Here is a 26,627-nt window from a genome sequence, read left to right on the forward strand (position 1 = left end):
TTTCGTTTTCATTAGAATTAGGTTTAGTTAATGGCAAGCTGTAAACGCAGGCGTCCGAACCGTACCGTTCATTTATTTCGGTCTGGTCTGTCTCGTTATCCGTTTGCTGCTTACGACCAATAAAAAAATAGTTCGCCTCTTTGTCGGTAAGTTTTGGATATTTGCATCATTTGTCAAGAGTAATTATTCCTTCTCTTTGAAACACGAACAAACACACATACACACTTGTGTTTTGTTTACGTTTTCCTTTTACGTTTCGCCGTCTCCGCATTGTTCTCGATTACTCACGCTTGCAGTTTTATCTTTGTTATATTATCCAATCATCTGCTTTTTTTGGGTTATATCTTGCATGTCCTAATTATTATTTTTTTCCTTATATAAAATATTTACACATAAAAAGCACAATACGTTGAAAAATCCTTATCGTATTTTCGATATATAACTTCAACGAGTTATATTGCTTAGTGCTATTATTAATACTTATCTATTGCAGTAATTAACATTACGATTCGGAAAAGTGTTGATGTGATTTGAAGCAAAAATCCGAGTCTCTACTCCAATTAATTCGTTCGTAGAGGATCGATATATTATGTTTTTTAATTTGTATTTCTTGGACGTTTCAAATACATATGTAACCTCTTTCGTCAGGGAGTCCGGCGTGTCGTGGGGTCGGCGCGGGCGCGGGGTAGGGGGAGGGGGCGCGCGCGCGGGCAGCTCGGGCGCGTGGCGGCGGCGCGAGCGGCTCGCGCAGTCTCGCAGGCCCATGGAGATCCTCACCAGCCTCTATGCGCTGCTGTCTGGCGGGGTGAGTTGGTTTTATTTATGGATAGGAAGATAGACTAATAGCTAACGTTCGTAGTCACATTTAGCTCTCAAGATTGCAAGAGGTCAATGCCCTTTGACCAGACTAGTCTATAACTGTGTAATTCTTTTCAAGAAATAATTGACTATGAACTCAGATTTCATACCAGATACCTTAATTACGATAAGCTACGGTTTGTTAATACACCCTTTCCTCTCATAAACTCAAACTCTTTCTTTTTTGTAATTCACAATAGACCCCAATCAAAGTGTAAAATTAGAACATCACATTTTAATCTTAAAATATTAATGACTCCATTGTTTTGTTTTACTAATCAGAGGATTGTTCAAAAGAGTATTGTTTAAATAATTATATATATTTTTTAATTAAATTGTTTAAATTTAATAACTAACTTATGCAAAGCCTACCCTTCTACTACGACCAAACCGCAACAAATTTTAATTATATAAAATTTGAACTAACACCACTAAGAGTTTTCATTAAACGAAACAGCTTACAACAATGAAATAATTCCATTTTTAAATATGTTAATTTGGATTCCGTAACTAGCTGGCCAGAGTGGTTTTGTTCTTTAATTTTAACAACAAAACTGTATTGTGATGTAAATATAATTCCCAAGCTGAACACGTCAACACATATGAAAGAGCAAACTATAAACACAACGGGTTATATTGAAACTCGACATGCGTTTATAATTAAAGGAATAAATATATGAAGACAGCAGGAAATAGGTCATTTTATACGAAAATGTCTGTTAATTCGCTTTGAGGTTCGTCCGACAGGTCTTTGTAAAAATTCATAACATTTAACTGGAGTAATGCATGAATAATGCGATGCTGGCAGTTCTATTTTTAATTTAAGAAGAAAATACTGTCTTATTAAATTAATAACTTATTTTGATCATAATAGCATATGAATACTCAAGATCGTGCAACGTTACAAAATTCACGTTTATGTCTAAAATATTTATCAATTAAATTTATATTTTTGTTTAATATTTATAGTTAGTTCAATTAAACCAATAGTAAAACAATATGAATTTAATCAGCTAGCCTCACAAGCTTCGAAGCTCAGTGGTTTACAGCACGGTCTGCAGTCGTGCGATTACAGGTTCACTCTTAAGATTGACTTGTAACTACAGCTTTTTTGTGAATATCCTGTTTTTTTTTTACATAAACAAGATTAATAAAACCAATAGATGTTTTGTTGAACGCTGAGAAAGTTATCATATAACTAAAACTATATTAACTATATATTGCAAAGAAAAATGTGAAAAGTTATTTAAATGGCAATTATTTATTATTTTATTTATTTTTTAAAATTAATTAATTAATTTCTAAAACCCATTAACAACTTAGCTTACTACAAATATGTACAAAACAATGTTAAATAAGTCGGGTTCCATGAATATTATCGTCCGTGCTAGGTGAGCTGTATGACGGTGGGAGCTATAAAGGGGTGGGTAACATTTGTAACAATTATATTTGTTCACAGCAAGGTATTAACCCGAAGATCGACTCTGTAGCGTTCCGCTTGCACTGCGGAGCAACCACCGCTGCGCTACTGGCGGCGAGCGCGGCTCTGACCACGCGCCATCTTGTGGGCAACCCGATAGACTGCATACACACGAGGTAACAGCAGCACACGTGACACAGCGATACAACTAGCGCCCACACAACACTTCGAACACGGTAGAAGTTCCTGGACCAGTCTCCTGAACTTAAAGATATGGAGCATATTATTTTGTAAAACATATTAACAACTAGCTTGGCTTTGCTAGCGTAGAATATGAATATATTTACAAATTAACTTAAAATTACAACGTTGATGGTTGCTATACAAAGATGACTTACCTCTTCGTTTTCAAAAAAGTAGCCTATGTCCTTTCTCAGGTTCTAGGCTATTTGTGTACCAAATTTCATTTAAATCGGTCTAGTAGTTTTGGTGTGAAGGCGAGACAGACAGACAGAGTGAATTACGCATTTATAATATTATTATTGCTACATTACGTTGCGTACAGGATAAGATTTCAATAATAACATAATGTCATAGTTTTCTTGGTTTTGAGCATTTAAGAGCTACCTATATTGATTATTTTGAGAAGCTAAATGATTGAATTTATTTTCTTATTATTTTATAAACGATAACTCACTTTCCACCCACATGCTACTTATAATAAAGCTTAGGAATTCAATTTTGTTAAGCTTTTTTAACAATTAACTTTTTGGCTTGTAGTAATTTACTCAAAACGCTGGAGCCTTAAAGAATTAATCAAAGGGTAAATGAGAGTACTGAGATATTAAGAATACGTTGTACGTTAAATGTATCATTCATCGAAAATGTATGTTTTTCATATAATTTAAAAGGCGTCATCTAGAGAAAAAGCTGTATACCTACATGCATATGATTCAAATAAAAAGCTTAAACAACTAGCATGTTATAATGCAAAGTGGATTCTAGTATGGATAGTAAACTAACTATAAAGTAAATGATTTAATTAAGGGTAGTATACCTATATTAGTGTGAAGATATAATTCAACTTTAACGACTAATATATAATTATTGTTAATGAGTGAAGTTTAATTATACGCCATCTTGTGAACGCTGCCATAGACTGCATGTCTTAAAATCAGACAACCTCATACTAAAATAGTGCACTATTATCAGGATAGATGGCGCTGAAAGAAGATTACAGTTAATTTCAATTTTTATATAACGCAAGGAAAATACGTTGCAAAATTATTTACAGCATTCATTTCTTACTATAATAATAATAAAGCAAACACGTCATGTACTATGAAAGGGTAACATTTATGCACAGATTATGTAAAACATTTAATAAATGAAGTTGCAATACATTTTTATATAACGAATTTTGTTTATTTTTTTAGCTACCAGTTAATATATGTAAATTAGTAATATTGTACAGATCTAAGATAGACGTGATCGTATCTTATCGGCTATTATAGATCGTTAAAAATAATGATTTTTACGGATGAGTTCAGAAAGTGTGTTCCAGAGAGTTTCATGCAGGGAGCGGTAGTTTATTAACTACCGCACCATATATCCATTTGTTTCCGAACTTCTTTATCTCTGGCAAATCTAATCTAAGTAGTTCCAACCGCTTTTCTTCAAACGTCTCGAGCTTGCTTTCTGTTTAGACAAAAAAAAATCGTGCTACATCTACGATCGTTTATGTACAGAAGATCATATTCTTTATTAATTGTCTTATTAAGTGTTAAACACAGAACTGTACATAGCTATAGATAACTCTCTCGCAAGATTAACAAACGCCTGACCGCCAGCACTGTTCTAGAGATTTACCCAAAAGAATTAGGCGATTATTATTTAAGAGATCGTCTGACCGTTGATGATTAAGTCTTGAACCACTGGTGAGGCACCTAATGTGCTTCGTCCCGGGTTTTTGCATTTTGCATTTTATCTTACTTTATACTTATCTTACTTTATACTAAAAGGGAAGAATTATACAGTATTTATTTCTATGTTAGTAGATTGTTCATAGTCGAATGAAAAGATAAACTATATCCTAATATATAATTAAGATCAACTCAATTGTTTTATACATATATACAAATACATATACAACACATAGGATTTTAAGCACACATTGATAAAATTTTATCTATGATCACTGACGCATGTTAACATGTTATTGTCTAGAGATATACCAGAGGACGTACTGAACACTTACTGCTGGATCCACTCCACGTTCACGGTGGCAGGTGAAGCCGGCGCTTACCCCGGGGTGCGAGGCGCTGGGACTTCGCCGCGGAGGTACGGGAAGTACTACCAGTGGGTCGCCTTCATGCTGTTCCTACAGGTCAGTACTATACATGACTTAACTTATACTTGCACACATCGGCAGATGCCCTATATCTGTGTGTTTATATATATATATTGATTGAACGGTGTAAGTTGTATATTAAATGTAATGTGGTTTTTTTTTCGCTATGGATAAATACATAGTAGTATAACATATTTGTTGTTTATCCTTTTACAATAAAATTAAAATTTGAGATTGACTGTGATAATTGCTTAGACTTATTTTTTCAGTTTGTAGAATTTTAAAAAAATAATAAAGGTTTAGGTTAAGTTTAGGTTATTTTCTTTTTGTTAAATAAATTGGAGATACACGTAAGAACCTCAAGTTCGAGGTATGTCGTCAAATCAATAGAATGTATGTATAATTTAACATTCACAAAGAAAATATTTTAAAATACAGCACTCGCAGGCTCAATTATAACCAATCAATAATTTAACATTTTTATAAACTTTCAGAAAAAGTTAATAAAACAACTAAATCTTGTTTAAAAAAAAGTACGTGTTTTGACATTCTTTAATGATACGCCTATAATAGTTAAATGAAATAAAAGAATAAGAACACACTGGTTATGTATTATTACCAGTTGTATTAGACGTATATACATATGATAGTAGGCCACATCCCAGGAGCAACATCATCAGTAGCTTATATTTGTCCACCGCTGGCCATAGGCCTCTCCAAACGCACACCACTGTGGTCTTTCTTCGGCTACTCGCATCCAGCTCCTGCCAGTCGAAGCAACAGAAAACTAAATTAAAAATACATAAAAAAAATCACAGACAACTTAGTAAGCAAAGTCGCGGGAAAGACTCGTTATAATGATAAATATTATTTTCAATAATCTGATTTTTATTATGATCAATTGTTCATATCTTTGATTGATATGAAACCAATCACTTAAACCCTTCACTATTATAAGATTAATCTTTGACTGTCATTTTGGTATCTATATCAATGACATTAAGACTTATATTTGCGGACGCGTACTGGTCGTATGTATCGCAGTCATCATATCTTTTTAGAATACATTAATCATAATTCTAAATACATTTTATGTGAATTAATATAGCTTTTCTAGTGTAAAGGATAAATGGTACAGGAAAATGCATAAGAAAAACAATAAATATAAGTAATGTACTAATGTTAGCATATCTCTTACAAAATTTATCAATACCCCAGGAAAATAATAGTTGATTACAAGTAGTGTTAGTTAGTAAGTAGTATAAATAGCACTATGTTATTTAACTTCTATCGGCATTCCTGGCCTGTCTATTTACGTTAAATAGTAATACATACATTCGTATAATCTATTTTACTGTTGTATTATTTAGTACAGTATAGTATATAATGTAGAAACTATGAAATATATTCTAAAAAACGTGTTAGAACAATTCATTCCTATATAAATAAGAGAAAATTCATAAGACGTATGACAAGAGGAAATGATTTAGTGACAATAAAGTAATTGTCAATATCAATCACAAACGGTTATTACCTTGTACTGTGTTTAAACAACGGACTTGAAATATTTATTATTTTTTCCAATTAAGTAAAATAATCATTGTAATCTTGGAGATTACATTAAAATAAAAATAATCGAAGCTATTCGCTACGACGTTTATTTTGATCGTAGACGACCAGTCTACGGTTCTTGCTACGACGTAGCATTGCTACAATTACTTGAAATATTACTATCTACCTTTACTTAAACTTGTGCATTTATTACTTAGGATAAAAAAAAGTAATATATTTCTACTAAATACTAGTTCAGTTATCGAGCTTTAGTCAGGAGTAGGCCATTGTTAAAAAAACGATAGACGAAAACAACATCATCGGATCAAGTCGTTCATCTGACTCCTTAAAATAAATAACAAGAGATTTTTGGCAACTAAATTTGAGGCGATAAAATACGAATTAACCATTTTATATTAAGTAACTATTAATTAAAATTTTAAAAATAAATCAATTAAAAAAACTGTTTGTTTAACTTAACATATTGGAATATGTTCCAATCCACTCGTAAAAAAGACTTTTGTCCAGCAGTCGACATTATTGATTCTTGGTATATCTGTAATTCTAATTATAACTCAATGTAATACGTTTTATTTTTAAAAACAAGAATGCTATCAGTAAAAAGGTCAATTGACGATAAGTGAGCCTCTTTATCCCAGCGAGCTGTGATACCTCTGATGCGCTGCCAACTTAATATCTCTTATACCTGAGCGCTGTTCCGCTCAAATACATCTCAGAAATCATATTTTAAGCGTTTTTCACAATTACGTGAATTTTATTTTAGGAAAAGTTTCATAAAGTTTTAGTATTCGTGATTTGAACGAAACAGATGAAAATGATGCTTTATATCTAGTTATACAACTTTCCGTATTCGAGTAATTTATCTTTTATTTATTAAAATTTATAATACTGGTTGTAATTCTGATGTAATATAATTAAATTGTGTCTTTGTACCTAATATTTGGATTCGAATAAAGCAAGTACCACAATCAGATCTTCGGAGAGTACCATGTTCTTATACTTTAAGGCCAATAGGATTGAATGTTTCGGTCTCGGCTTTCCGGATAAAGAGATCGATTCAAAAATGAATTAATATAAATTCAAAAATCCATATCTCAGTGTTCATAAAGTTTTCAAAAATTATTTTCATTTTGAACATTTAAATGTTTTTGATAAATTAAAAAAAAATCATAAACAACACAATCTAAGTTGTATACAAATCAAATCAAATCAATTTGTGTTTTTGAATCGTTAACTATTAAAAACTACTACCGTTTCGAAAAGCAGCTTCTAGCGAGAAGAAACGGCAAGAAACTCACGTAGTTGCTCTTTTCAAATAAACAGATTTACAATGCTGTTATTTACAGTAATTAGTGTCCTATGATGGAAACCGAGCCTAACTCCAGGCGTTTCTTTCCAAAAGGTAATCGCTTAATGAATAATACGATTTATTTATTAATTTATTCTTAATAATAATTTTAAATTTTGAAAATGGTAAATTGATTATATTTTCCGGTATCTTGTTATACGTTAGCCCAGCAGTGGGAATTTACAGGCTGTTGTTGTTGGTATCTTGTTATACATATATGCGTATGCCAATGCCCAAAACGTTCTCTTTACCGTATGCAAACGGAAACTAGGGGTTACAGATTTATTCTTTCATCTTAAAAGAGTTAACCTGGACAAATCAAATTATGAAAACTACAATTTTGTACAAAATTATCTGCTAGAGCCACGCTATTTTAACTTATCAAAGAACAACAAAGGCTTAATCTATATTTAAAGTACCGTTACAAGCTTTAACTACAGCTCTACTAAGCCATGACTATAAAATAAGCATTACCCTCACTTCCGTTTTGTAAATCATAAATTTTCTTACAAAAACCTACAAATCTTAATAGATGTACATAAACTGTGCGTATTTATCAATTATTAAATTAATCTAAAACAATAATTATATTGAAAATATATCCATTATATATTATGTATCTTGATTTTTTATAACCACCGATATAAGTTAATATTATATGCGTACACAGATAAAGCATTTGAATGCAATGAATCCTGGCAAAGAATCTTATTAGCATAATACAGTAATTAAATCTTCAATTTAATAAGTATACAAACATAGTTTTTAAGTTTTTGTTGACATTTTTAACTTTAAAGTTCGTTCTCGAGCTTTGAATACTTCTTATGTTACATAATTATATAAGACTATATTACGTGCACATATATATGAGTATTTTACGTCTCAGCGACCGATCGACCTGATTTGCACGTATTATAATGTGAGGCAAATAGGCCACGACCCCATCGTAGGCTCTAGATGCTCCACCTGTCTTCAGAAACCTGACTGCTAATCAGTTTCAATCTATTTCTGGTCTATAATGATATCACATTTTTCGATGATACGTGTTCGATTATAAAGGTGTGAAATTTTTTTGAAGTTGAAAGCCTGGGGCATTAATATTAAAATGGTATGACTCTCGTCCGTCTTTTATGAACTGTGAGATTTAACAAGAAGGCGGATATTAAAACTTTTTTGATCGATAATGCATGTAAAGGTAAAAAATTTATGACACAGACGATTTTATGTAGTCGAAATCTTACTGTTTTGTATTGAAATCCATAGTCTTGGATTTGTGATGCGAAGCTTTTGGCGCGTTTTTTCGACGTATCATTATATGACGTTTACCTTGGTAGGGTTTTGTGGAAGTCTGTCTGTCTGTGGGTAGGTCATCCATTTAACAGCAATGCTTTGCATTGTTGGGTTTCGGTTTGAGAAAGCCATTACAACTAAAGAAACAAGGGACATAGGTCGGCAACTCATTGGCGACTGGGATTCTACCTATTTTAAATAAAATAAAATAAGTTTTGATGATATTTGGGCGAACATTACGACTTCGAGACTTACTTTTGTAACTGACGGAAGACAATCTAATTAATTAATTAAACCAAGGTTTGAATTATTATTGTAATGAAAAAATAAACACAATAATCTGGAATAAAACAGTAAAGTGTAACTGTTATAAATATTTAGCAAACAGCCGAGATAATTATCCCAAGCCACATCTGTTTCTCGTTCAAGGAACTCCTGATATATTTGGAAGACACGCGCTTGTAATACGCCGTTATAAAGAATGAATCTGTACGTTGAGTAAAGATAACGGAGAAATGAAGACGTGAGTTTGTTTCTAATAATAAAGAGTTAGTGCCCGCGTCTTTGCTCTCGTCAATACATATTCTAACAGGCAGGTGTAATGCTATTTAGGTCCTAAGTAATCAACGAGGCGTTCCAGGTCCATATTAAGGAGAGAACCTCTTTTTTTCCTTTTTTGTAGTCTCGAAAGACCTAAATTATGAGTTTTAAGTTTAACCGAGTTTCTTGTCGATTCTTCTCGGTAGAATGTTCTATCCGAACCAATAGTACTTAATTTTAATTATATATATTTTTATATTTAATTTAAGATCACGATATAATAGTGCTTTTATGAGCCATTTGAGTATAGAATATTTTGATTTTGGTCCATACTTCAGTTTTCCTGATTTTATTTTAAATAATATTGATGGTCATTATATGTGCAAATCAAAATTTAATTTTACCCCTGTAAACACCAATATCATAATTTGTGCATTTAAATCATTAGACATTAAGAAAACTGCTGATCTATGGGGTATTTCTGTAAAGGTGATAAACTCAATTATTGATGTGATTGCACCTTATCTTGCAATAATATTCAATGATTGTGTTCAGCGTGGTATATTTCCTGACCTGATGAAACATAGTAAAGTCATTCCAATATTTAAATCTGGTAGCACTTCAGATCCTAATAACTATAGGCCTATCTCAATATTACCTACCCTCAGCAAAATATTTGAAAAAATTATTTTAAATCAATTATTAGCATATTTCAATAGACACAATCTGCTTCACAGAAAACAATTTGGATTCATGAGGGGTCGCTCGACTACCGACGCAGGTATCGAACTTATAAAAAATATCTATGAGGCCTGGGAGGGGTCGCAGGATGCCTTGGGGATTTTCTGCGACTTATCCAAAGCCTTTGATTGTGTTCAGCATGAAACTCTGGTCAGGAAACTATATCACTACGGAATTAGAGAATGTGCACTCGACCTTCTGACTTCCTATCTTAACAATAGAATTCAGAGGGTTGACGTTAAAGGGACAAGGTCTCCTGGGGTCTCAGTTGGTATGGGGGTCCCACAAGGATCAATTCTTGGACCTTTTCTATTCCTCATATACATAAATGACTTGCCCTTTCTTGTTGGGAACAAACATGATATAGTATTGTTTGCTGATGATACCTCTTTGGTTTTTAAAATTAATAGGAAACAGGTTCAGTATGACGATGTAAACAATGCTATTTCCGATATAGTACATTGGTTTAGCGTAAATAATCTTAGACTGAATAATAAAAAAACTAAAATTGTAAAATTTAGCACACCAAATGTGCAAAATGTAAAACCCGATGTACTTATCAATGGGGAATCGATGGATCCAGTTGAAACAACTGAATTTCTTGGCCTTACTCTTGATGCCAAGTTACAGTGGCTCCCCCACATAAACGGATTGGCGGGTAGACTGAGTTCTGCGGCATTTGCGGTCAAAAAAATTAGATTACTTACTGATGTTGATACGGCTCGACTAGTATATTTTAGTTACTTTCATAGTATAATGTCCTACGGTATTATGCTTTGGGGTAACGCAGCCGCTATCCAAACTATATTTGTGCTGCAGAAGAGGGCTATTCGCGCAATCTATAACCTAGGAGCCAAGGAATCTTTAAGGCATAGATTTAAAGAAATTAAGATATTGACTGTTGCTTCTCAATACATATTTTGTAATGTTTTGTATGTTCGGAAAAATATTAATGTTTTTATGAGAAAATGTGATTCTCATAACATTGGTACAAGGAACAAACACAATCTTGTTACTCCTGTTACTCGACTGCATAGAGTCAGTAACTCTTTTGTGGGGCAATGTATACGCTTCTACAACAGGATCCCAGAAAGCGTTCAAAATGCTTCTGTTGCCAAATTTAAAAAAATTGTTAAGGAACGCTTGTGTGCAAAAGGTTACTATACAATTAGCGAGTTTATGTTTGATAGCACACCTTGGGAATGAAACGATCGCCTCCTGGCTATTTCTAATCATATACTACTATGTAAGGTACATAAATGTACATAAATTTGACAAAAAAAAATAACAGAAAAAAAAGACCCGCTGAGTTTCTTTCGCCGGTTCTTCTCAGGTCAGGGTGTTCCTTTTTCCGAACCGGTGGTAGTGTTTATTTGACAATCAATAAGTAAGTGTAATGCTTTTATATTGAATAAAGGAATTTGAGTTTGAGTTTGTACCTTTGCGTATCTGAAAAATCTGAAAATGGTAATATTTATACACCTATTGTTATTTTCAAAATATTCTAATAAAATGAAATTAAATATTAAAGACTTTTTTAAACTATTAAAAGTCTCATGAAACTAAGAAAAATTTTGTCATAAAAAAAAAATTGTTAGTCATCACGAAAATATATTTATTGTACACAACAATGTTTCTTATATGCAATACAGCGAATTGCTAAGTACTAATAAATGTTACATTGCACGAGACAGTGTTATGGCTAATTAGCCATATTTTCCAGACAATTTATAAATATTTTACGTTACATTTCAGCAAATACAAAGCTGCTTCACAAAATGAAAATTGGCGAGTTGATGATTTTTGTTTTGGTTCGTTTTTTATAAATGGATTTACGTCAATTTTAATACGCCCGTGTGTTTAGTCTATAACTTTTAATTTTCACATAAAGTAAATTAAAAAGAGGAAAGTAACAGCCTGTACATTTCTCACTGCTGAGATAAGACCACCGCGCTGTTCCAATGCGGGTTGGTGGGATGCACATGTGGCAGAATTTCGATGAAATTAGACCCATGCAGGTTTCCTCACGATGTTTTCCTTCACCGCCGAGCAAGAGATGAATTATAAACACAAATTAAGCACATACATATAGTGGTGCTTGCCTCGATTTGAACCCGCAATCATCGGTTAAGATGCACGCGTTCTAACCACTGGGCCATCTCAGCTCTCATCTTTCACATAAGATTGATAAATCATTGTCATATTTTTTTGAGACAAACGCTTTGAGTAAATTTTATATATATTAAAGCTATAAAGTAAATGATAAAGAAGCACTTTGTTGTAACTCATTATCGTGAAAACTACTTCTGTTTCCTTGAGTAGGATGTTCTGGTTACATATTACTTTCGTCTATTGCACACAGAAGAGTTTTTAACTAAAACAGATAAACTACGTTTATATCCATTTCAAAAGCTCTTTTTTGCTTTCCTCGTAGTAGAGCTTTGTGCCAGCCCGTCTGGGTAGGTACAACCCACTCATCAGTTATTTTACCGCCAAACAACAGTACTCAGTATTGTTGTGTTCCGGTTTGAAGGGTGAGTGAGCCAGTGTAACTACAGGCACAAGGGACATTACATCTTTGTTCCCAAGGTTGGTTACATTTTTTTGTTGGTTGGAACATTGACGATGTAAGGAATAGTTAATGGTGATCACTTACCATCAGGTGGCTCACATGCTCGTCCACCAACCTATACCATAAAAAATAAAAAAAAGAAGATAATTTTTACACGATAGCCAAGATATAAAGTCCCATAATTGAAGTAACCCAAAATATTAAATCGTGTTCAACGATACAATTAACTTCTGTACCAAATTTCAATTCGATCATTCGTGATTGAGATTGATTGTTGATATGATTGATCGATTGACCAACAAACATAAAATCTTACGAGTATTTAAAACTCGGTGCAGTTTCAAATATTTGTAAAATTTATCAATAGTAGTAGTTAATATGTCTCGCTGTGTATTGGTCGTTATTGACGATAAATACAGACTTAAAGAGTCAAAGACCCAACAACAACAACAACAGCCTGTAAATTCCCACTGCTGGGCTAAAGGCCTCCTCTCCCTTTTGAGGAGAAGGTTTGGAACATATTCCACCACGCTGTTCCAATGCTGGTTGGTGGAATCCACATGTGGCAGAATTTCTATGAAATTTGTCACATGCAGGTTTCCTCACGATGTTTTCCTTCACCGCTGAGCACGAGATGAATTATAAAGACAAATTAAGCACATGAATCAGCGGTGCTTGCCTGTGTTTGAACCCGCAATCATCGGTTAAGATGCACGCGCTCTAACCACTGGGCCATCTCAGCTCATTTTTTTCAAAGACCCAATTGACCCAAACTGTACTGTATTTTATTCCAGTTAAAGATATTTCGGTGAAAAACCCTTGTATTAAGATTGTTGAAATATGACAAAAAAAAAACGAATTTAAATTTTGTAAAATTACAATATTTTGTAAAGGTAAAGGTAGGTGGACGGACTAATGGGCTCTGGTCGTCACTGTCTATTGAAAATGTAAGAAATATCAAACATTCCTTACATTGCTAATGCGTATGTTTTTTTGTAAATAAATTATTCCTTTCAAAAAGAAAATTTAAACAATTTCCTAAGAAATATTGATGTACCCACTTACATTAGATTATTAACAGACATCACTATACTATAATAATAAATAAAAAAAAATGTATATTTTTTTGCTGACTATACTCTTAGTCACCTCACGCACACTAAGATATTTTATACGTACGAGAGACACCCATGCTAATGCACAGATAATAATTTAAAATGGAGGGGCGCGTCTTCGCGAGTGATTACATTGATATACCAATTTTACTAAAAGTATTGCAGAATCGCGTTGGTATGTTTTATTTAAATACGATCGTGAAACACAAAAGACTGTCAAGAGAGTGACAGGCCTGACAGAATATGATAATTAAATTGTCAGATGTTATTGCAACTTGTCTCGTCTTGTTACCGAGACGGAAACTTCATTTGTATTAATTTAAACAAAACAATGTTTTCATTAAACTATTTTTATTTTGTTACCAATTCTATATACACAGATATAAATAACAAGAAGTTCCATAGCTTTTGTTGTTTTTATTCTGTGGCCTAAATATATTTTAATTTAAATGATAAAAAAGCCTGGAATTGTTATTTTTTGACAGGATTTATACATTTAATTGAATTTTATTAACATATTGTACCTACTTAGTTAGTTATTAATAGAATAACTACTATTTTACTGGTTCTTCTTGAACGTGGCGACTCAACTATGCCGAACCTGTTCGAAGGAATCTACTTAAATATTTTTTTAAGCTAAATTTGATTATTTTATCTAAAACATTATTTTTTACATACAACCTTGTATTATTTTTAAGATTTATGTTATATTGTTCAAAGAAAAAAATATTAAGGTTAATTAAAACAGAAAAAAAATTTTGCAGCTGTGACATAATCAAAATCTTGAAACAAGTCTGGCAATAAAACATCGCTAAAAGTTAAAAACCTTCTTTATGAGATAAAACGGCGGCGCTGAGTACAGATTATACGACACCTGTATCCCGTAGTCAGCCTGAGCCGTCAATATGACATATGTGTCATAATTATTCTTAGATGTTCCTGGAAACCGTATGTCCATGTATCATTGCTTCCTTGACGGCTCCTGACTCAGTCGTAGACATTACCTCACTAATGCATTTAGGATTTGAAGAATTAACCGCCGGTTTTGATGAATTGTTCAGTACAGTGAAAATTATGAATATTGTTTTATTTCATATATTATGCTAGACATAATAATTATAAATAAGTAACGCGATTAATTCTCTTTTAGATGTTTTACAGACAAATACTATTTTCTTTTTGTTTTAACATAGGTTTTTTTTAGATTTTTAAATCTGTTAATATTTTTTTTTCTACCTTAAGTCAATTTTTCAAGAGCGGGATCTAAGTTTTCCATCAGTTTAAATACCTTAGATGTATATGTAGAAGTTTGAATGAAAAAAAAAATACATTTTCAAATTAACCCGAATATAATAATTGAGAAATCATATTCTGTTAAAGCAAAAATATCATACAATACATGCGAGAAACAAGTTATGGTTGACAGTAAATGATTACTAATTGAAAGAATCACATTTATTTTAAGTGTAACAGATATCACAGCGGACTGTCAAATTTGACAGCGACGCTGCGGGCGGGAACATATGTATTTAGTTGCTGTAACGCAATTCGAACAATAAACAAAACAGTGTATTCTTACGTTCATTTGTATTAAATTGTCACTTCAAACGACTAGAGTTAATTGTGTAATCTTCATAACATGTTGACAAAGGCATGACGGATTTTAAAAATTAAAAAACTTCGTCTATCATTTGAATAGGCTATTTGACTAGTTTTTAAAACCTATTTTATATTATTTAGTTCATGTTAAGGATCCCAGTGAAAGTAGATTTTTTTATTTCTAGTACATATTTGCATACCGAAAAATATCATATTAAAAATTCCATATTTAAATAACGCGCGAAAACGCTACTTGGACAATATGGCGCTGTAATGGGGTCGGCGACGTCACTTTCCTGTATTTTAATCTGTGGTACATGTAGTAGAAAAGCAAGGTTTACAAGAAAGTTCATCATAAGCCCGGTCAATCAGGAACGTTTTGTGTTACGTGACAAACGTTTGAAAAAATGCATTTTTATTTAAGTATATATATTTATGTAAGTATATGATTTTTGAATAAATTATTATACAATAATAATTTATTCAAAAATCCATCAAGTTTCGTTAGTAAATAACCATTTTTAAACTCATAATATACACTGATTCCAATAATTCACAATTTAGTTTTCGCATTGTCAAATAGCCTATTTGGAACCAGTGACGGGTATCGCTCTCGAATTTGACGCGAGCGATGACGGTGGCGTATCTAAAAATTTCAAATATCACTGAATGTTAAGAGTTTGTGAGTTTTTTATTGCGGATATTCGCCCTTTAGGTTCGTCACATCCAACTATAAAATATATCTATAATCTTTCCCATTTTCTGGACTAATGTTATTGCATATAATAAATAATTATATTGTATAGCTGTTGTTTAATTTATAATTACTGTGTTTTGTAATCAGAAGACCTTTCTTACAAGACGGGTACTAATTGTCAGCTGACTGTGAATTATAATATGAGCCAAAACAGGCCTGGGTCTAGAGTGTCAAATTTTAGGTTGCAGTAAAATTTAGAGGACATTTTATTACTGGTCGTGTAAAAATAAAAGCGTATGCACACCACATTGCAATTATTTTGTTTTCAATCAGTCAGAGAACCATCCCAACTACCATCTAGTTATATTGAGTAATCCGATGGAAACCAAGGTATGAAATAAATCCCTGCCTGTAATTTTGTACACAATGGTCAACCGACATTACAATATACGTCTAAATCATATTTTACAAAATGGCTGCTACTTAAATTGATTTTTGTGACCACAATTCATGATTAAATCAATTTATGTTTTAAGTGAAATGTGTTCAGTAAGCAAAAAAAAAAAAAAATAAATCAAGTCGTCGCTTTAATTTTCTCCGACCCGAAAGGCAAAATTCCATTTGAATGGTCATCATATTTATTGCGACAAAAAATAAATCGATAAAATGCATAAACTTTTCATAGTCTATAAAATTCTCACTGAATTTCGCACCGAAATACTACCTACTTCTAGAATAAAGTATATGGACTTTATAGAATTCTATAGTCCACATTTTATCTAGGAATAGCGCATCGGTCCATCCCTGGAGGGGAAGTGCACTTAATAAAATGCCTAAGGTATTTTTAACTTCTCTAGACCGGACCAGCTCGAGTTGTATTTTCATGTCATTCATCCCACATTTAGTCATTTATAAACCGCTACCGTGCAAAAGGTCGTATGTGAAAATTAAGAGCGAATTTTAAACTTTTATCTTTTTTTGCGTTAGTGCAATGGCTCGTGAGTCAGCGGCAGACTGAACTTAGGGTACCTAAGTTCGAACTTCGGGTTAAGCCAGTAAAAATTTTAGAGTTTTTGTCAATACATTCTCGCTAGCAGCCCTGAGACTGGCATTTTGGTAGTTTTACACTCTTATGCCTAAATAGAACTCAAAGTCGTTGGTGCTGCGCCTGGGTTGTTTCCAGACTGCTTTCTTTTTGAGGGCACCTGGAACGATTAGCCCAGCGGTTAGAACGCGTGCATCTTAACCGATGGTTGCGGGTTCAAACCTCGGCAAGCACCGCTGAATATTCATGTGATTAATTTATGTTTACAATTCATCTCGTGCTCGGCGGCGAAGAAAAACATTGCGAAGAAACCTGCATGAGTTAAACTTCACAAAAATTTTGCCAAATTTTCATTCCATCAATCCGCATTGGAACAGCACGGTGGAATATGTTCCAAACTTTCTCCTCAAAGGCCTTATCCCAGCAGTAAGAAATTTACAGGCTGTTGTTATTGTTGTATACTAAATTTATAATCCGAGTTATTATTTTATATTAATATTAACATCCCATAAAATGATTGACAGATAAAGCAAAAGTCGTCAAATATTCATGTGAATTTTTTAAGCTATTCAGCCGTTTGTATAATATTTTGTTTGCAGTACTATTGAAACTACGTTTAAAAATATCGCTTGACAGCATTCAATATTGGAAGATCAAAGTGTTTTATTTATTTAAAAGTTTCAAAGTTTGAAATAGAATTATTTTACAGTACCTTCAACTTAATTTCCGTACAGTTTGCCGAGATATTTCGAAATTATATCTATCTGAGTTAAATATAACCATAATATAACAAAACAATGTCTCCCACCGCAAATGTTTGTCTGTCTGTCTGAACGCTAAACTCAAAAACTTCTGTCAAAAATCTGACACATGTGCATTCCACCAACCCGCACTGGACGGCGTGATGGAATATGTTGCAAACCCTCTCCTTAATGAAGAGGAGGCCTTATCCCAGAAGTGGGAAATTTACAGGCTGTTACTTTACTTTTTACTTTTATATACTCTTATACTACGCGGACAAAACTGAGGCTGGTAGCTAGTAAAATATAGTCATGTCCATATATGCTAGGTAGCTAACTGCGCCGGTCGGTTTCCACGTGATCAACTGAAACACTATTATCTAAGGCACCGATTTGTTACAAACATCTTCCTACCTCGGGTTTCCTACTGCGAACATCTTAACAGAAAATCTTAGTATTTTTTATCGAAATCGTAATTGAATCCGTGGTATTTGGGCCAGTCGTGCAAGCTAGCGATACAACAGGCAAACTAGAATATGAGTATCACTTTATGGTAGGACTAGCCTGTCTCGTTAGGTGTTCCCTACCAAGACCCACTACATATTCTCGTATTATTTATTATTCTTTATTTACGAGTTAATTAGTACAAGGAATATAACGTCTTAACTCCCAATGATGGAGGTGGCAATGGCGCAGTTACGATTGATAAGTATGTAGGCTTAGTAGGTGGGGAACGCCTATGAGGCCTATTTTATAAAAAAGGACTCTTTCATCACTTAGACTAAAATAAAGTAATTTAAAAAGCAAATGTGAATTGTTAAAATCAATTATTTAAATATATTTTTTTACGACTGGCAATACTTTTTACTTAACGTTCTTTGGCTCATAACTTCGCGATCGCTGGCATTGGACAACTTTGGTCCGATTAAACTATTAAGATTTATCGTTTCGGTCCCGGAAGATTGTTTTAAATTGCGTGTGATTTGTTTAACTGCTACTTTACTCGTTATTATTTATGTTTATCAAATTTAATTATAAGTTGAATTAAATATACCTATTATTAAGAAGTTGGCGGTACTGATCACGTATTCCAAATTCAAATAACATTAGTTTGTTTTTTCTTGTACAGTGACTCTACTTTTTAAGTGACTTCAAAGAAAGGAGTGTTCTCAATTCGACCCGGCCATTTATGAACTGATTTTGATGATTTTTTCGGACGAGTGACGAATGAGTCGGACGATTTTCAGTGAAACACAAAATGTAGAAATATTTACATACGATCGTCCAATTTTAATAATACGTGTTTAAATCAAGTTATTTTATTACTTTTTAGTGATCACTTTGAAGTCGGTGTTATTTTTTAGAAAAAAAAAAATATATAATTACTGTTAACTTAAATATATATTCTTAGTTCCCAATATTAGTAAATCATTGTTGATATATAATGATTTGTATTTCTTCAACGTACCATGTTTTGTAAGTGGTGAAGACCACCATTAGGGAGCTTCTTTTCCTGTCTGGCTATTTTCCAATAAAAAAAGGTTTTTATTAACACTTACGAATAATTAAAATTTAGTACACCAGTTTATATTGTCACTGCTATTAAAATATTGCGGGCGGTGACAGTTAATAAAATAATAAAAAAAAGTTTTTATACAGTGGGTTCTCTATAACACGTGTCAGTTCTATAATAAAACTGTATGGACACTGTTTATTTGTTTTGAATTTAAGTCCAAGGACGAATGCACGAGTAAAGTTTCATCATAACTGTTGGGATGGAACAAGTATGGAATCCATTACTTTAATTTACAGGAAGGAACTTGCACATACACATGGATTAATTAAAAGCTCGTAACGAGATGAATGCTGATCTTATTCTTGCTTACACTTGATAAGTTAAATTTATGATAAAATATAACACCTTAATTAGATCCACCTCTGGACCCAGTCCCAGTGCTGGGCTTAGCCCTCCGGTGGCTTTGTGGGGAAGTTTTCGAGTTCATTAAACACATATAGGTTTCTAAAGATAATTTAAAAAACCTTCACCATCGAGCACGAGATGAATAATACACATTCAGCGCATGAAAATTTAGTGGTGCTTGTCAGGACCTGTAATCATCTGTTAAGATGCATGCGTTCTAATCACTGGGGCATCTCAGCCCATGGTTAGAACGAGCTACTTAGTACGTAGGTACAAACTTATGTACCACATTATGGTTGCAACAGGTAAATGTTAACCGAAAATTATCATTAAAGTTATTAATCTACGAATGTCTTGTTCACGAGACTCGTGAACAAGACATTCGTAGACAATGTCGAAATATCGAGCTCCACCGAACAAAAATAAAAAACATGGTAAATATCCCGAAATTAATAACTTTAATAATAAAAATAACCATGTTAATTTAAAATCCGAAAATTATCAGTTCAAAATCGACTAGGGTCTCTGACCACTTAACTTCGATCTGCTTAGTTTATTTTAAGATAAATAGTCTAAGTGTATATGACGAAGACTTTAACATAGATTCTTTTGCTACCCACCGATGTGGCATTCACCCCATGCTAGCAACAGCCTCACTGCTAGGGCTGTTAAACTTTGAATAACTTTCTACGTTGTCGAGATGTAGACATATTTTATGATCCCATTTATACTATATTCAAACAAATTTACATATTCCAGAATTTTAAAGAAATTCCTATAAATTCCTAAATAGATTTAAGCTTATTTTGCTTATAAATTTCAATTTTATTTTTTACTAAATTTTATTTCATTGTAATTGGTGTATTAGATATAAGCGACTTGGTGTAAATATCTTTCAAATAACGATTATTATTATTATTAAAAATATATACTTCCACCAATCTGCATTGTAGCAGTATCATGGAATAAGCTCCAAAGATAATGATAAAAGAAGACTTTAGCTCTGTTTCAGGTAACGATTACCTTATATATCTATAAAATTCATATAATGTTACCCCTTACCCCAAAATATACGAAAATAATGTTTGGTATACGAAACGAGTCAGTATACGAAAGACTTTAGTTTGAGATATCTAGTTATTAGTTAAATTTCGATTATATAAATTAAATTAATTAGGTATATATAGTTAAAATGTATTGTGCCCAGTGCATTGAAAATAATTAATCTTAAAAGAGATGATTTAATGTTTTTTTTAAATTATTATATAAAAAAAAAAAAAATTTAATGTGAAGTAAGTAGAATTCATAATTAGTGTGTATGTTATTTATTTACAAGCTGCGCCCGCGACTAGAATTTAATTTGACCATCAATAAGTAAGTGTGATGCTTCTATATTGAATAAAGGAATTTGAGTTTGAATTTGAGTTTAGACACTCAAATTTTTTATATGTATAGATATACAATCGATACGGCCACACATCGCACGAGTGCAGTTTATTCATTATGAAAATTGTAAATTTAAAATCAGTGATATTTTTTTTAGAATTGGGTCAAAAGTTCCTAAATTACACCAAGGAGGCCTTAGCCCCATTTTTGGATATGCACGGAGAGTTACTTTTTGATACCATTTAGTTTATTTATTTTTGAGAAAGAAAGTGTATGTCTTTATTAAATACAGCTAAGATCTGCTGATGTTCAGTAATAAAATAAAACTTAAAAAAAAAAACAAAACGTTTTACAGTAAAATGTAAAAAATGCAAGCAAAACTGTGAAGGAAACACAAGGAAACTTAAATAATAACCAAAAATCATGCTATTTTATGACATATAAGATTATATTGGGTTATATTATATATATATGAGACTACTAATAAACTACTAGGCACAATGCCTCGAAAAAATAAAAATAATTCTACTTGTTAAACGAAAAAAAAAAAAATTGTCAAAATCTTTTAGTTTTTTATACTAATAAACCTACGTAATGTTCTTTTTTTTTTACAAATAATATTGTTTTCATGTTTGAAAGCTTTTTTTATTAATGGGAATAGTTTTTAAATCATTCTGATATTTTTATTATACATTTGGATCAGATTAAATAAAAAAGTACAAATAGTAGACTATTCGATACGTCTGCATAGTCCTTTGATCAATATTACGTATATTTAAGAGAAACACACGCAATTTTGAGTAGTACCTATAGCAAACCTATAGCAAATAGTGACTTTTATATTTGTAGCTATAATTTATTTTGAGCGAAATTAATCAAATCTGTATATCATAAGTATTGTGGTTCCGCGTGTCGCATTTGTATCCAGTCAAATGTCGAAAACAAAATTTTGCTGACAAATTCATGGCGTAACTGACAGTCGGTGACAGTTTTTAGAATTCTGACAGTCGGTCGCGAAGCAGTCGCACGGTTAATCGGCGGCACACTTGGTAAATACCCATCTATAAAATTCTATCTCATAAATTCGGAATGGATTCAATATTTATCGACATTTTGATAGCTCACAATTTCATAGCTGTTATTTCTGTAAATAAAATTAAATCGTCCGAGTGGGATGTCAAAATGGTTCACACGATCATAATAATCGTAACATCTCTATTATTCTTGGAGCCCTTCCAATATCGTAACTTATAAACCGACCTCTTTATCAACTCGCAACGAATGATAGCCGGTAATTTTAATATATTCGAAATATGGTATATAAACAAGGCGGCATGTTTCTCCAGTCGACCCAATAACTTCAAATATTATGATGTTAATGTAGGCAGTGGTCGTGCGTTGCACGCGCGTGCCGCACTCAACTTAAGTTTATAAATAGATTGCACATCGGCTCTGTATGTAGTTAACGTAAGGAGCTTTTTCAGTGTGGCCGGCGGCCAGTCGACGAGAACGTTTCGCCGCGCCGCTCGCGCCCTCCGCGCGACTCCCGCCAACAGACTTGTCAGATCGCGAAACGATTACTTTTTAAAAATCGACTTTTTTTTCAAACGCGAAAGTATCGAAGGAGTCGTTGCCGGAGTCCGCGGAGTCCCCACGTGACAGCTTTCAGCCAGTGAGTGCATATGTCGATTCCTGAACGTGTTAAACGTTTCGGCTAATCACCGCGTAACCGTGTTTCAAAAATAAAACGTTGCCGATTCGAAACCGGAGCACCTCGAAGGTTAATGACAAAATAAAAAGCGTGCATTAAATTATGTGTCTGAACGACCGTCACTGGACTGTCGTCACCTTATTGTAACGTGAATCTATTGTCACAGGCAGAACTTGTCAAGTAGCGCTAAGGTTTGTTGTGAAGTTTTTGTTTAAATATTGTGATAAATTGCACATCCGTTTTAATTATTGGGTTCCAGTGGGTGAGCGTTGTTATATCCAACATTGACTAAGCCTACAATTATTCCTAAAAGTTTAATCGAGGTTATATATCCTAGTTAACTCTCTATAAAACACACTTAACGAATAAAAACAGATTTTAAATTACAATTCGTCATACACTTACTATGCAATTACGTGTAATAGTTCTCTCAGAATCTTTTAACATCAGAATTTTCGGCAAGGCAGGTCAGTAATTTACATGGTGTTGCGAAACATGCCCCGATAATGCTCATAGCTCATCGCACGAGGCATTTGGACAATGTTGACCCATATAAACCGAGTAAAACCGTCGGCAGCAAATTACAATGTACCACAACATTAAACACCCACTAATCATGTTTTTTCTGACTATACCGGATGTGATTTTTGTCTTTACTTTGTCTTAATATTGCAACGAAATTGTTCTTAAATGATTTAAGAGAAGCGTGTTATGATTTTTATATTTTTTTATTTGCACGAAACGTCAATGAATCATTACATACTGCCTAATATATTATTGTAACAACCGACTCAGGCGCGACCGCTTCTATTTAGAATTAAAAATATAATTTTATTACAACGACATTTAGGTCACAAATTACTCAACACTATGTAATTTTACTATTTAAATATCAAACGTCTAGAGCTAACATTAAATCTTTATGTAACATTTTATATTAGAAAAATAAGTCATCGAGATTATTATATTTATGAAAATCGCATCCGTTTAAATGAATCATAGAAATATTTATATGAATTAACCGCCTATGCATTACCATGTTGAAAATATAAAATTAAAAACTCTTTGATGTTATCGGTTTCAATGATGTGCGTTTGGCAGTATCGGGTGTTACAAATGGGTGTTCCTTATCTGTAGTCCACTGTTTTCGCGCGCTTTTCGCGGTTGTAATGGCGCGTCGATTGATGTCTCTTTGACGGGTACGCTGATAGATTCGAAACAACCGAAAAACGTTTCAATAACTTTTTATCTTTGACTCATATTCATAATATTTTTGTTAGAATGGTAATGGTCATCATTTCTACATTAAAATTCGAAATAAGTAAAAGTCTTAAAAGTTAAAGACATTTTTTTGATGAGTTGTTTTGCGTCACACCGTATTAATGTCACTTTAACGTTTTTTTTTTATTCCACAATACATTCGAAATATCGCGTCATTTTTAAGCAAAAAAGTTTCACAAATTTTATTCAATGAAATAAATATTACTTAACACGAATAGCTTGGAAATTTACGTGCATTTTTTTTTCAATTTTGATAACAACAAAAAGTAATGTTGTGTAATTTTTATCGAATAATAATGGTATTGTAATAACACAGCAATCTGGCCGTCTACGTTTCTACTGTCATTAATAACGCCTCACATTTCCCGAGCGACCAGTTCAGACATTTTTCCTTATAAACTCCATATATGAGACGTCATACGTCAAAGACATCAGCGAACTCTTTTTCAGCTTCAGCCACATTCTTATTTTAAAACGGCATTCCAAAAAAGGTACTGCAGCCGCTAAATTATGTATGCTCTTTGACGGTAGCAGTTACTTGGCTGAATTCAATCGGAATTAAATTATTGGCAATAATTCAAATGCAGGAGTGCTAAGTAATCTCCGAGTGGCCGCCCGAGGCGGGCCGTTGCTTCCACTTAATTGATCCGATGTTTTAAAATAAATCGTCTAAATTATATATATCCCGCTGTGCAGCGTTTGTTTTCTTAGGGCAGATTATGGCGATATATGATTCGTAAATATCATCAATATAGCGAACAGAATTATGTTATAAGGGTTACGAGTTGAACGGATTTTATTACCGTTTCTTTTTGTCCGCAGTGGTGCTCGGGGCGATGTTTATTATCCAGTTTTTTGGCCATTTGAAACAAAAATAGAGAACGAAGTCGCGGAATTGCTTTGACCGTTCCGAACTGTAAAAAGAGGTTACACGTTCGATCTATATGAGTTCTGTATGACTTTTTTCAGATGTTGCCAGTATATTTTTTAGATGATTATCTTTTTTTATGCTTATTTTTATCGAACCTATTGCAATCACTCATTGATTGATTGTTTCGGGCAAAGATCAGAAACACTTAAGCAAATATTGATTATTAAATCGCAAATTTATTTAAAACTTATATATTATTTTGAAACAGATCTTGTTTTCTTTAATTGACAGGCATATTGTATGCTATATAAGTTTATTAAATATCAATATATATATGAATATACATTGATATTAAAAAAAAAAAACGATTATCATTTTACTGTTAGTATTTGTGGAATTTACATTTAAAAAAAGTATTTAATTCATATTTTAATCTACGCTATCGATACAAATTTGTTCAACATACATAAATATATTATATTTAGTCGAAAAAAACAAACATCACATTATATAAGAGTATAAATTTCCGGAACATAATACAATAATCTAATTTAAGACATCCCCGTCATAAAACAACCCACTGCGATGGCCACATTCCTACATCGTAGGGTTACAAAAATACGTATAACATTACAGATGCTATTGGAAAGACATAAATTAAGATGTGGGACCGTAAACGTCCGGGTTTTATACGCCAGGTGACGCACGCGCAGGTAGCTATCTTTTCAGATATTTTAATCTCCGCGAGCTTACGTTACACGTCATCGGCCCGTGTTGAAAGGTCAAAAGTTTATATCATTCTCTTCGAATTTAATTCATTTCGATTTTGTAATCATTATAAATAATGAATAACTTCCCATTGCGACTTCGTAGGGGTAAAATTTCCGTTGAAATTTTCAAAAATCTTCTATTGTGATATATACAAAAATACAATTTGAATTAGGTACAGTAAAGGTTTTTTAACACAAGCCTTTGTTCTATAGCCATTAAAAAAACTATATTATTTTAGTATGCTAGATGGTACTGTCAGCAGCAAAAACGGGTGTACAAAATTCCAAGTCAACTGTTCGGGTCGAACTGTTTTAAAATTCAGTTGCAAGATTTGACCGACACGTACGAACTACAGTATCGCTCGAAATAAAACGTCCTTTAAACCAGGAAATTTCACATTAAAAACAACCTTTTAGTTATTACTATTTGTCACTTTGTTTTAACATCGTAATGTTTTAAATGTATAACCGTAACGGATGTTTGGAATTGAATAAAATATGTGGAATTACCTCATTCGAAATTTGAATTTAAAAAGACTTGACAAGTTAAAACAAGTGACACTAGAAATCCTTTTAGGCTTTTCGTAGACCAAGTTAGTGCATCTAAAATACCGCAACGAAGATGCATATTTTATATTGAACAGGGTTGCCAACATTTCCTCTAAGAAAATTTATTGCGTCCAATAATTCAGCAACATTTAAAAATCGAATATTTTGACTGGAATTTGAAATATTAGTACATTTTTATTGTTCTTTTTTTTTAAATAGTAATAAATAAAATTATACAAATTATAACGTTT

The 26,627-nt window shown here is 32.7% G+C and overlaps 1 protein-coding gene across 3 annotated transcripts in view; it reads left to right on the forward strand.

Annotated features, from left to right (window-relative positions):
- Window positions 1–709: 709 nt before the first annotated feature.
- Window positions 710–26,627, forward strand: part of LOC124540380 (innexin shaking-B) — an 83,560-nt gene continuing 57,642 nt past the window's right edge. The window contains exons 1-3 of one of the 3 annotated variants that reach the window (XM_047117896.1): window positions 710–805; window positions 2,318–2,454; window positions 4,505–4,664. In XM_047117896.1, coding sequence (XP_046973852.1) covers window positions 764–805; window positions 2,318–2,454; window positions 4,505–4,664 — 339 coding nt within the window. In that variant the 5' untranslated portion in view covers window positions 710–763. Of the gene's footprint in view, window positions 806–2,317; window positions 2,455–4,504; window positions 4,665–22,675; window positions 22,975–26,627 lie in introns of those variants that run through there. The other 2 variants (XM_047117888.1, XM_047117882.1) reach the window with 2 other exon arrangements.

Source organism: Vanessa cardui, chromosome 2 (assembly GCF_905220365.1).
Source record: "Vanessa cardui chromosome 2, ilVanCard2.1, whole genome shotgun sequence".
Taxonomy (NCBI): domain Eukaryota; kingdom Metazoa; phylum Arthropoda; class Insecta; order Lepidoptera; family Nymphalidae; genus Vanessa; species Vanessa cardui.